This window comes from Lutjanus erythropterus, chromosome 11 (genome assembly GCF_056507025.1).
Source record: "Lutjanus erythropterus isolate fLutEry1 chromosome 11, fLutEry1.hap2, whole genome shotgun sequence".
In the NCBI taxonomy this organism is placed as follows: Eukaryota; Metazoa; Chordata; class Actinopteri; order Lutjaniformes; family Lutjanidae; genus Lutjanus; species Lutjanus erythropterus.
The window spans coordinates 16,578,348-16,590,951 of NC_139327.1; the positions used below are offsets into that span (position 1 = coordinate 16,578,348).

At 37.9% G+C, this 12,604-nt stretch overlaps 1 protein-coding gene across 1 annotated transcript; it reads left to right on the forward strand.

Annotated features, from left to right (window-relative positions):
* The first annotated feature begins 537 nt into the window (after positions 1-537).
* Positions 538-12,604, forward strand: rnf121 (ring finger protein 121). Its single transcript, XM_084730999.1, has 9 exons — positions 538-671; positions 2,770-2,807; positions 3,293-3,434; positions 3,843-3,997; positions 5,713-5,820; positions 7,304-7,424; positions 7,521-7,654; positions 9,129-9,230; positions 10,966-12,604. Exons 1-9 carry the CDS (start codon positions 594-596, stop codon positions 11,084-11,086), a joined length of 999 nt encoding a protein of 332 aa, XP_084587125.1. The 5' UTR covers positions 538-593; the 3' UTR covers positions 11,087-12,604.

Sequence of the window (12,604 nt, forward strand, 5' to 3'; positions counted from 1 at the left end):
GAGTCTTTACTTCCCTTTGTTTCTTGAGAAAGGACATCACTGCGATCACTCTCCCTCTCATTACCGCTTTGCAGGCGTCCCAGAGTATGGGTGGATACACCTCTCCATTATCATTATATTCTAAGTATTCCTGAATAAATAAATAAATAAATAAGTAAATAAATAAATAAATGAATTAGATCATTATATTGAAAATGTCAGACAACATGTATGCTGACACCGATATAGACGGATATAGCTGTGCTACATTAATATCAGGCCGAGAGATTTATCAGTCTGGCTGCAAACACAATAAAATAGTAATAAACTAATATTCTAAAAAAATAAATAAATAAATAAAAAAAGAAGAAACAATACCTTTGCATCAATGTCATAAACATTCTTTCTTGAAAAAAATCAGCAGACTGTCTAACCTAAATACAACTTGCGATCTGAGTAAGACACTTTTACAAACAAATAGAGAAAGTCACCAGAAATGTTGTCTATTTGACCTACATTATTTACGAACTTTATTTTGAAGAGGACCGGATGTGACCCTTTTAGATTTGTTCCTAAAGCGAATGGACCCGGAACGGTAACGTAGCACTCCGAAAATGGCCGGGGTGTTTGAGGTGGAGGTTGATGGTGTAGAGCACGATCATGGACTGGAACATCACAATGAACCCAACCAGGTGAGAGTAAACGGCCACACCAAGATGTTATGGTTGATGAAACAGATGGGGGTGAATTTATACTGGGCTGTCAGCTGTTAACTCTGAACGCTGCTTTAGCTTTCACTCACGGGTTTAGCTATCGTAAGTAGCTAGCTACCTTTTAGCCATCTGTTACCAAGCAGAGGTGTAAACTGTATATAAATGTATTGTCCATTGAACATAACCGATCGTGCCTCGTTCAACACCTCAACAGTGCAAGCTAGAAACGCCCTGAAAACCGTTTGGCGATGCTAAGCTAGTTAGCCGGCTAACGTTCAGATCATGTAGCTAGTTTCGTGGGCATAGAAACTCAGAGATTATTTTCAAAATAAAGTTAGCACCTATTTGGTAATTTCCCATGTCCTTTTGTTTACTGCTACGTTCAGGAGTTTCTGAGAGCATAAATTACTGCCTCTAAAAATAAAGCTGAAGTGGCTGATCGGGTCAAAGGTCACGTGTTGCTTTCTCTGTGCTATGGGATAAGTGGTTTATTATATCAAGATAGGGGAAACGATCAAACCACTCTCTGTGGTATTTCAGTCTTCAGCTTAAACCAAACTTAATAAATGTCAAACTGGTGTCAATAGGAGCTCTCTGTGTGAGCGAACTGCAATGATTCTTAAGGGCTATTATCTGTCATGTGAGGTGTAATAGCTAAATTTGCAACAGAGGCAGAATATCTGGATGCCTGGCATCACAATAGACTGACAAAATACACATTAGATCCTCATGTTTGGTTCACTGACAATTAAAGTATATGTGGAAATCTATAAGTGGGTGATTTAAGTACTCCGAAATCTGTTGAGTGAAATAATTATTTTTTAATCAAGCATGGGGAGGTTTTTGTATTTTGCAGACTTGGCAGCAGCATGGATTGGTATCTAGTCCTTAAATTTTTTTTCTGAAACATCATTGAAATGTAGAAGTGTGCAAATGTTGACTCAAACAGGAAAATGTGGTTTACTTACCAGGAAATGTGATTTGAGTAAGAACTGAGAGTGAAAGTGTTGCTGGTTACTTTTTAGTGCACCTTTTATTCTAACTATGCATGATATTACCTGTTTGTCATGGCTGATGCAGAATAACATAACTGATAACTTTGCATTTGTGTATTTTTAATAGAAATTCATAACCTTTAGTTTATGCACACCTTAGGGTAAGAAGAACTCAGATGAAGTGAACAAAGATGGATGATTTAATATTCCAAGTGAAATCACTATTACAAAAAGAATGAATTGTTCTCTCACTCGTCATATGTTCATTTATTTTTCTAGTAAAGGGCATCAAAAAAACCCACAAATATACTTCGGCTTGTCAAATCATATAATTTGATTATGGGAACAATAAATAATAATAACAAATGCTTGTCATTGTCCAGTAATTTATTGGTCTTGATATTTATTGTGCACTCCTGTTATATTAATTTACTCTTTTTGCAGATAGGAGGCTCTAATAAGCAGAGAACATAACATCAGTTTGTGTTGTTTGTTTTTAATTTCAATCATGTAAAGCTGCTGAACAACCTCAACAACTTGGAAACGAGTGTCACTGCTAAACCCATTTGTCACGAATGCATTTTAATATCTTTATATGAATATATAATACACTGCAAATATTTGGATAGGATTTGTCTTTTGCTCAGCTTTGACATGCATGTTTCATTTAGCTGCTCAAACGAAGTTAAATGTTCTAATTCAAATAGTTCTTTAAGCATCTCTGTAATCAGTATGCAGTGTAAGATCTACAAGCGTTAAAGCCAACTGTGTGAGAGGTGATGTGTAACAGTATAGTTTAGTGTTAGTTGTCTTTAGTAAGCAGTCATTAGGTTCTGCCTCTGTCTTTTTATATGATATTATTTAGATCTCCAACATAAACTTACTTTACCACAAATTATCATACAATCTGGGTCAGAAGGATAAAATAATTATTGTATTATTGTGTCTGAGTTCTAATGAGTGTTTTGGTGTGTAGAATTGTCCTCAAAACAGCAGAGCTATGCTGTGTTTCTTATGGTTTGTTCAGCTGTTCATTTAGTGTCAACAGTAATAATTATTATTTTACCTTTTCCTTCCTTTAGTTTGATGTGTCCAAGCTTTCACCAGAAGAGAAGTGGAGGTTAGTATCTTTGCCACGCTTTAATGGATCATGCATTAATTTTCTCTCTAAAATGCATTCAGATGGAAGGACGACCACTCTGCACAACAAGAATAAAATCATTTTCACCCAAGAGTGCAGAGTTACCCACACAAGGATTTTTATTCATTAGTGCACATGGTGTTGGTTAAAAAAACCCTCCATACAAAAGCAAATCAGAAAATACTGAGAGCAATTTGTTGAGCTGGTTTGCTCTGGATTAATTAGATAATTTGCCTGTTTTATGCATTTGCTGAATGGTATCCCAGTCTAACCAGGTTGACTGAACTCAGTGCATTGAAGTCCAAGTTTCAAACAATTCACAATCATTGCCATTAAGAGACACCAGTGCACAAAGCTCTACAGTGCACCTTTAGGACACGCCTATCCTGCATTGCTATGGAACAACAAATAGTGTGTCTCTTAGCTACATAACATTAGTTGAATATGTTCTTCTTTTTCCACAGGGTGGAGCATGCAAGAATGCATGCCAAACACAAAGGCCACGAGGCCATGCATGCAGAGATGGTGCTCATCCTCATAGTCACCCTTGTCGTCGCCCAGCTAGTCCTCGTGCAGTGGAAGCAGAGACATCCAAAGTCATACAATGTAAGACACACAAGATGCACAAGAGAAATGTTTGAAGCTCTGTAAAGTTGGGAAATGTCATCAAGACACATCATTAAGAGAATTTGTGTGTTCTGGATACAAATGCAATTCAGCTGAGGGGTGTGTTTTAAGTGATGGGGAAGGGGGGATTCAGAGAATGTGTCCTTGCACAGTCTCGTCCCTCACAAGTCTGCAGCTTCTTTTATTTTCTATCCATGTGGCAGCACATGATTATCAATACTTGTTTCCTCAAAAAGAGAACTTGTTTTCCTTCTTGTCTCAAATTATCCAAATATAAAATTTTGTCAGAGGTCTCTCTGTGTTTATGTCAACACAGTGTCTGCTGATGGTAACCTTTTATTCCCAGTGTATGTGCTCCTCTAACATTTCCACTCTGCTATCTTATAGCTGGTGACTCTGTTCCAGATGTGGGTAGTACCTCTCTACTTTACTACCAAACTTCACTGGTGGAGGTTCCTGACCACCTGGTTTATCTTCTCTGTCATCACAGCCTACATCTCCTACCGTGCCACTCGCAAGCCGCTGGCCTGCACCACACCGAGGTATAATCATTGTTTACTCGAACCAAATCCTGTAAATAAAGAGATCTGACTTTCCTTTAAAGGTCCAGTGTGTAAGATTTACAATGGTTATGGGCAGAATATGGCAGTAATGGAATCCAATATTCATAAGTATGTTTTCATTAGTTTTAAACCATCTGAATATAATATTCGTTGTGTTTTCGTTACCTTAGAAAGAGCCGTTTATATTTACAGAGGGTGTGGGTCCTCTTCCATGGAGTTTTTGTCATGTTGCACCACCATGCTTCTACAAGGGGTGGGAGAAAAAATCAGTTCTGTAAAGTATCATTATTCCTTTTTTCACAATTCCTGAAACGATTTTTGGGTTCCTGAATGCATCTTTTCACTTATTTAAATAACAAGTGCTTCTATTCACTCAGTGCTAACACACGTGGGAATTTTCATTGACGCACAAACGGAAATTAACATCGCGATCGTGGTAATAGTAACAAACAAACTGATCCATTTTACTTCACAAGCTTCACATAAAACAACATGTTTGCTTGTACTATCGACAGATATAGCCTCTGATCTGTGGAAACAAACTAAAAGCTGCTGATTTAACTCTTTTTTTTTTAACTCAGTCTGCTACTACAGCTGCAGTACTCCACACTGACCAGCTACAGCAACCTCAGAGGGTCAAAACATTGCATGCCAGGAGAGGGCAGCACATACATTTTTACATCTACTAGTGTTGGGCTGATGGATGTTGCCATCATCCATTGTGATGGCTGACAGTCGTTGACACTGGAGCCCTCTACCATAGTGCAAACATTGTGATTTAAAAGCCTCCTGTATTTGAGGTGCTGTTTTCTCTCACAGTTGCTGTAAAGTTGTTGCTTAAGTTCCATTTTTGACATGGGAGAGAAAATAAAAAGAAGCTGTTCCTGTTGGCCATTGCACTACGTCTCCATGTGTGTTTTATTTTCTTTTAAACATATCTAAGTTACAAAGGTGTTGCTGAGATGACCCAGCAACGATATCATCATCCATTGTGATGTTTCACTGTGGACATCATCATATACCAATTCGCCCAAAATTCTGTACATTTAGGCCTAACATCTTGTTTTATTTATTATTTTGTTATGGCTCCAGCTTGATGAGCAGGAACAGCTAAATGTAGCACGTCAAAAATTGTTTTATTTACTACTTTTAAGTGAAGTATGGTAATCATCTTGCTTAAATAAAACTCAGAATGACTGACTGATGTGATGTGCATTGTTTTTGGAAATATCAGCCATGATATACAGTCTCTAGACATGTATGATTCAACTTTTTCAGATGGTCTAATGTTAAAAAGTAAATTAAAAAAATAAAATTGCAATATATTATGTCAAATAGCAATACTTGTAGACTTGCAATATGTAAGATTCCAAGTACATATCGAATCGGTATTGAAGGTATCGATGGTATCGGGAGATGAGTGTATTGTCCCAGCCCAAGTTTCTACAGTTGCTAGGAATGGACAAACCAAACAATGGCTCTAAACTGGATCTTCTAAATTTTGTGCAAGTTTTGTGACCACTCTAAGTTCTCCTACATGCTTTGAATGGGAGAATGAGATGACGTGTTTGCAATCTGCAAGCTTACTACTAGATGCCACAAAATCCTGCACACTGGGCTTTTAATGGCGACTAAACTGTTCATAACATATTTGGACACTACTTAAATATATTCCTTCTCTTTGGCTACTGCAGGTTGGTGTATAAGTGGTTCCTCCTTCTCTACAAGATCAGCTATGCCACAGGAATAGTTGGCTACAGCGTCGTCATGTTTACACTTTTTGGTATAAATCTAATATTCAGGTATGTATTGTCAGTTTTACATCATTTCAGTGGTGGTAAATAAATCTTAACCATAATTAAAAACTTAAGTGGATATTGACTTACACAGTTCAATCAATAAACAAACAATAGGTTGCTGTTGACTTTCTTAACATTTTAGGAGTTCTTCCTGGTCTCATTCACATGTGTAGCACAGATCTTTTTTAATACCACTTCTGATGGTCACTGCTCCCACAACATCCACCATTTATCTGAATTGACAGGTGCCTTTCTCTTGTTTTTTTCTTTCTTTGAAGTCTTAATCTGCCTCTATTGATGGATTGAAGCAATACAGAATCCACTACCCACCAGGATTATAGAATCTGACTGATTTTATCAGAAAAAAAAAGAGCAAACACTTTTGCTGCAGGCCTCATGGTGCTTTCATAATCCATAGCTGACCTCAGGTGTATGTACAATATTTAAAGGCAAACATCATGTGATGTGTTAGAAAACATGTTGTCAATATAAGATATCATTCACAATGATGTGCAAACATCCATAGTTCTTACAGAAACTTCCATTTAGCTGAGGAAATGACAAATGTCTTTTCTGTCTGAGAGATGAGAAAGCTTTTATTTCTACTTCAGTTTAAAGTTTTCTACTTCAGACATGTCATCTACAGATGGAAGTGGAAGTTGTTAATTTTAGCTGAATTCAAATTAATTTGTCATTTTAAAATATTTTGTTTGATTCAGATTTTATCTCTAACGTCACTCTTACCTGTGATTAGATTAAAATCCACAATCAGTTCACTCACTAAAGCCTCTGACTGAACAAAGAGCTTTTACAGGTTCTGTAGCTATTGAGCAGGCAGGTAACTTATTAACAAGATCTGTTATGGTTGCATTTGTTTAGCAAAGCTGCACAATTTAATTGGTTAAAACTTCTGTGCCATAGTGCACATGCTTCTATATTGGCCATTTTTTAAAAAAAAACTAAATTAATAGAAAGTGTTCGATACTACTTAGTTTTTTTCTTTTTTAAAATATTTCTTTGGACTTTTCTGCCTTAAATTAACTAACTTAAATAACTTATAATAACTTAAATGCTTCCCAGCATCTGTGACAAAACCTTTGTCTTAGATTTCTTGATTTCCTGGAATAGCTGGTCGTTAAATAATTAATTATTACTATTATAATTCTTGTTATTAGATTTTTAGCTTGTGTAGGCATGGACACGTAAAAAATACTTTAAAGGTGTTTAAGTATATAGAACAAAGAAAATGTATTTTAACCTGTTGAAAATCATACAGAAACATTGTTATTGATTACATATTGCAAGTGAAAAAGTGTGTGGGAGTCGTATTGTTCTGTATTGCAGACATTTGGTTGCCTACGCACTTGTTGCTCTAAAGTTCCATTAAAAAGATCTGCAAAACTTCTGCTCTTCCCTATAACTAAATAAAGGTTGATGTTGAATAGCACCTGAGCCATGATTCTCATACAGTGGTTTCTCTGTCCAGGATAAAGCCGGAGGATGCAATGGACTTTGGTGTTTCACTGCTATTCTACGGGCTGTACTACGGGGTCCTAGGTAGAGACTTTGCAGAAATGTGTGCAGACTTCATGGCTTCAACCGTTGGGGTAAGAACGCATAAAGCTGTAGGTTTCTGTTCTGTGTTGGAGGTAACATCTGCAAGCTAAAATGTATTTTTAACTGTTTTACCTTTTTTTCCCCAGTATTACAGTGCATCCGGCATGCCAACCAAGCACCTCTCTGACAATATCTGTGCTGTGTGCGGTCAGCCCATCCTCGTCGATGTCAGTGAGGAAGGGATTATTGAGAACACGTACAGATTATCCTGCAACCATGTGTATCCTTCCTTGTGAGATATTGACATATTGTCCCTCTGCTGTCTCTCTTATCAGTGAAAGAGAAGTTCAGCTGCATGATAGAGTATTATAAAGTTAAAAGTCATGGCTTTGTGCTGGAACTGTGTCATGTACTCCACCAACAGCCCAAAGGGGAATTGACGAGTCAACTTGACCTTTATGTCAGATTGTTGATTTGTTGATAGTCTGTTCATCTGAACTTGCATTACTTCCCCTCATGATTATCCTCTGCTGCGCTGCAATTATCATGCAACCTTTGTGCCTTTGTTTGGGTGCTTTTAGTACCAAGATTAATATTTTGTCTAAAACTTCTTGTGAAGCTTGCTGGTTTTATGATTGGTGCTTTCAAACCACCTCTTAAACTGTTGAGTTGAATAATTTAAAATGCAACAAGATGTATGTCGAGAAATGTATGCTGCAAGTAATAATTATAGAGTCCAAATCGCATAGCAGCAGGCCAATAATATTGGCTGATATCCCATTATAGGCCTTGTTTTTTCATGTTTTTTTGACAGCTTTTTACAAAATTGAAGTTAGATATTTTTTGTTGAGGTTTTAGTTATTTATCATAACTTGAGCTCATAACTTGAACTTGCTAAATAAGTTTGCTATTCAAAATTAGCTGTCATTTTAATACTACTGTTTCTGGCTGAAGTTTTTAATATATATTATTTGATTTTATAAATAAAATGTTCAACTGTGAGAGGCCCTGTTAAAAACACTTTAGGAGGATCCACACCAACACTGTAATAATGTAAAAACAAATATGGTGCATTGTTAAAATATGGGGCGGCATGGTGGTGCAGTGGTTAGCTCAGAAGGTCCTGAGTTCGATCCCCCAGCTCCCCGGCTTTCTTTCTGTGTGGAGTTTGCATGTTTTCCCCGTGTTCTCCCCGTGTCTGCGTGGGTTCTCTCCGGGTTCTCCGGCTTCCTCCCACAGTCCAAAGACATGCATGCTAGGTTGATTGGTGACTCTAAATTGCCCGTAGGTGTGAATGTGAGTGTGAGTGGTTGTCTGTCTATGTGTCAGTCCTGCGATGAACTGGCGACTTGTCCAGGGTGAACCCCGCCTCTTGTCCAATGTCAGCTGGGATAGGCTCCAGCAGCCCGGCGACCCTTATGGACTAAGCGGTTACAGAAAATGAATGAATGAATGAATGTTAAAATATGTCCTTTTTTGACATAAAAAAAATCCAAACTTAGTCAGGGCTTCAGTTTCAATTGAGGTGAGGTGTTTGCAATCTGCAAGGTCACTGCTAGATGCCGCTAATTCCTACTCACTGGTCCTCTAAATCATGCCTTTAGTGTTGAACTAACAGGCTGATGGCTACAAATATATCACATTTTCATAATTTGACAATAAGCTGCCATTTCCAAAATAATATAACTTTGAGGCAGTATATGTTTGAACTGTTGCTCACATGCTTAAGTGCTGAGCCTTAACACCACACCCAGGTTCCATGAGTTCTGCATAAGAGGATGGTGCATCGTCGGGAAGAAGCAGATGTGCCCGTACTGCAAAGAGAAAGTGGATCTGAAGAGGATGTTCAGCAACCCGTATCCTTTTTAGTCTGTCATTCTCACATGTGAGCTTTACCTGTTGTTGTTTTGTCTGTGTTTATTAAACAGACTGTACAGATATAAACTGCAACTTAGAAGACTGACAGCTTTTTGAGATGTTAAATTGTTTCAACCCATGAACAAATATAGAAACAGATGTCACAAAACGCACTCATCGCTCCAGATTCACTCTCCTCTCGCCCACTCTCCCTCATGACCTAGGGGATACAGAATACGTGACAAAAAGAGAGGTGGTGATTCAGTGTAATGAGTGAACAAACGCCACATAGTCAGTTTGGTATTTAGTAAATCTGCCTTCAACAAGAGACACACTAAAGATAAGTTAGGGGGCACAGAGTGGGGGGAGTGACACATAATTTAGAAATTATGTCAACATCAGAAAAATTTAAGTATGGTGTACAGGGGAGAGAGAGCAGCTGATACAGGAATTGTCTTAGTCGTTGTATAGTGGATCCACTAAACCACTTTATAATGTCAGAGATCATATTTAGCATTGTGCAATTGTGCATGCACAAACAAATGTTGACATGTAGTTAAGTAAGTCAGAACCCAAACTGGACACAGATGACACATAACCAATGTTCAGGAAATGCAGTCATGCCAGCTAACGGGAGAAAGATGGGCTTGACGGAACAGAGAGGAAGTGCTGACAGTAAAGTTGAGGTGGATTTTTTTAGGCAGCTCATTGCAGGCTATCTGGAACAAGATATGAAACTTTTATAGGCCATATACCAAGTTCCTGTTCCTTTTTGTGGTTCACAGATTATACTTCAGACAGCTGACCAACACTATGGAATAAGTAATGCCCTTTAGAAAAATTGATAGTTTCTGTCCCCTCTTGGTCATGTTCCATCTGTTGTATGTGTTGTTAAATGGATAGTTCAGTGGGATAGTCAGTGCATTACCTACAGTATATGGCGGTTGGCACACACAAAGTCAGGAATAGCGCGCATTAGTACTGGTGTAGGAAGCTAAGCAATGTACTGCTGTGGACAGAGTCAGCATCTAAAGCTGTTTTAGCCACCTAAAAAAATCTAGCACTTTAAGTGAACACTATATTTAGAATACTCTCATCACGGCCTTTTCTGATGGGAAACCACTGTTATATGAGCCAAATATGCTCTGCAACCAACCTCTATTCAAAAAATCAGTAATTTTACCAACAGAACACAGGAGTTGCTGGTCTACTGCTGCCTCGATCTGTTAGTTAGTCATGTGTTATTGTGTGACTCTGGTGTTTTAAAAGTTTAGTTTGAATTCACCAAAGTAACACTATTTTACAAAGTAATGGATCAAGGCAGCGGTCCATTTTCTGTGAGGTAAAATGACTGATTTTGTCTATGGAGTTTGCTTGGTTTGGAGAGAACGATATTAACAGCAGTTTCCTGAAGGACAACGCTTTCTGATGGGAAGATCAAGCAGTGAAAATATTCTAAATACAGAGTACATTTTTTTTTTTAAAGCCTAAAATCTGTTTTGCTGCTGACCCTGTCCACAGCATCTGCCCTCTCTGCTTCTCCAAACTGTGGGCTTGTCGACCTCCATCTAATCTAGCTAATACTCCGACTATAGATAAGTACCTCATATAACCCCACTTCAAATAATCCAAACTATCCTTTTAGGCTTTATACTGGCACCCATTATCACCCATTTAATATCCATGTTTGATTGCTTTCGATGTTTGTTTTTCTTAACCTTTTGTTTTATTTAGCTGGGAGAGGCCACATGTCATGTATGGACAGCTTTTAGACTGGCTTCGGTACTTGGTGGCTTGGCAGCCTGTTATTATTGGATTCGTGCAAGGTATCAACTACGTCCTGGGTTTGGAGTGACCCGCGACTGTCGGAAAATGGACATAACACGCCATACGGAGAAGATATGCACTGGCTCAAAAAGACTGAGGGCCTAACATTGAACTAAAACACCAATAAAAAGTGTCTATACTTTTTGTACATATTTATAGGCACATATTATCTGTATTTACGGTTTATTTGAATTTTATTGGTAATCTGAATTTGGATGTCTGTGTCAACTTCCCAGGATTTGCGTCACACATCTTAATAATTGGTTTGTGCATCTTATGGCCTAGTAAAACGGTTGTCAAAATCATTAGAGAGTTGATTTTTTACTAATTTAAGTCTTAAGTGTTTAATACGTAGTTAAAGGATCTTGCTGGAGTTTTTCATCCTCATGTCTGATGGCTATCACACATGAGTAATAAATGCTGAATGGAAATAAGTAATCGCTCCCTGTGCCTCCAGAATACATCAACAGAGTATCTGCAGAGTCATTTTGCCATTGCATAATTTTAGGTTATCACTCAGATGGCTGTTTGCAATTTGCCCCACATTTGAACTTCAGTGACCCCTCAGAGAGTTTCCTAAGCGTCATCAGTCATATGTCATGTGAGAAGAGGCCTCGTCATCATGAGGAAAGACGTGCTAATCGTACTTAAACAGAGGATTCCTCATACAGCGCTTGTTAAGATGGGACTTGTTAATATTACCGGATTTCAAAATGTCCTTTATGTTTTCATGGACACTCATCCTTACCAACTAGCAAAACAGCCTTGTTTGTTTTGACCTTTATTTTCTGTACAACTCACTCCATTAAGTCTGTATGGTGTAATGTGGAGGATTACCACCAAACAAGGTCTGTTTTGACCCACAGTTTCTATGTTAAGGTTCAGTTCTCCTAAATTAGCTTGAGCTGCTTCTGTCTACCAAAGAAAAGGTCCCTGTGAAACTGATGACAGATTGTTCTGTGGATTATTCAGAGTTTCTGGAGTGATACATTGCTGTTGACATTTTACATCTCATTTTTCAGTGCTGTGAGCTCTACTAACAAAATTTAATCCACCTCCATTGCAATGGATATCACAAAGCCTGGCTAAATAAAATCCAGACTATCTGCATGGCTAGATACCTCTGGAGGTAAGCGAGCAAAACATGTTTTTGTAATTTTGGAGAACTTTGATCTGAAATTAGAGTGACCCAGGAAGCACAAACCAAAGCTATGACACAGTTTAGTAACTTGACTAAAACTATTGTCTTTTCAAAATAAAAATCATCCCAGAATGATCCTTTAATTTAATGAGATTGCTGATGGTGCCAGTCTTAATTTTGTGAGATATTAATTTTCCTTTATTGTGGATTTTCTAGTCCAAAGTTGCTGGAAGGTGATGGATGGTTGGTTTTTGCAGGCCTCATAATACCAGCTGTCTTATACCTGAACCTCTGTACCCACTCTCACAGTAAAGGGACCGTGTACAACAAGGCTAACATGATCATTTTGTTTTGTTATCAGTGTTTTTGATGAATACCGGTTTAATAAACGTCACATGGTTCAGA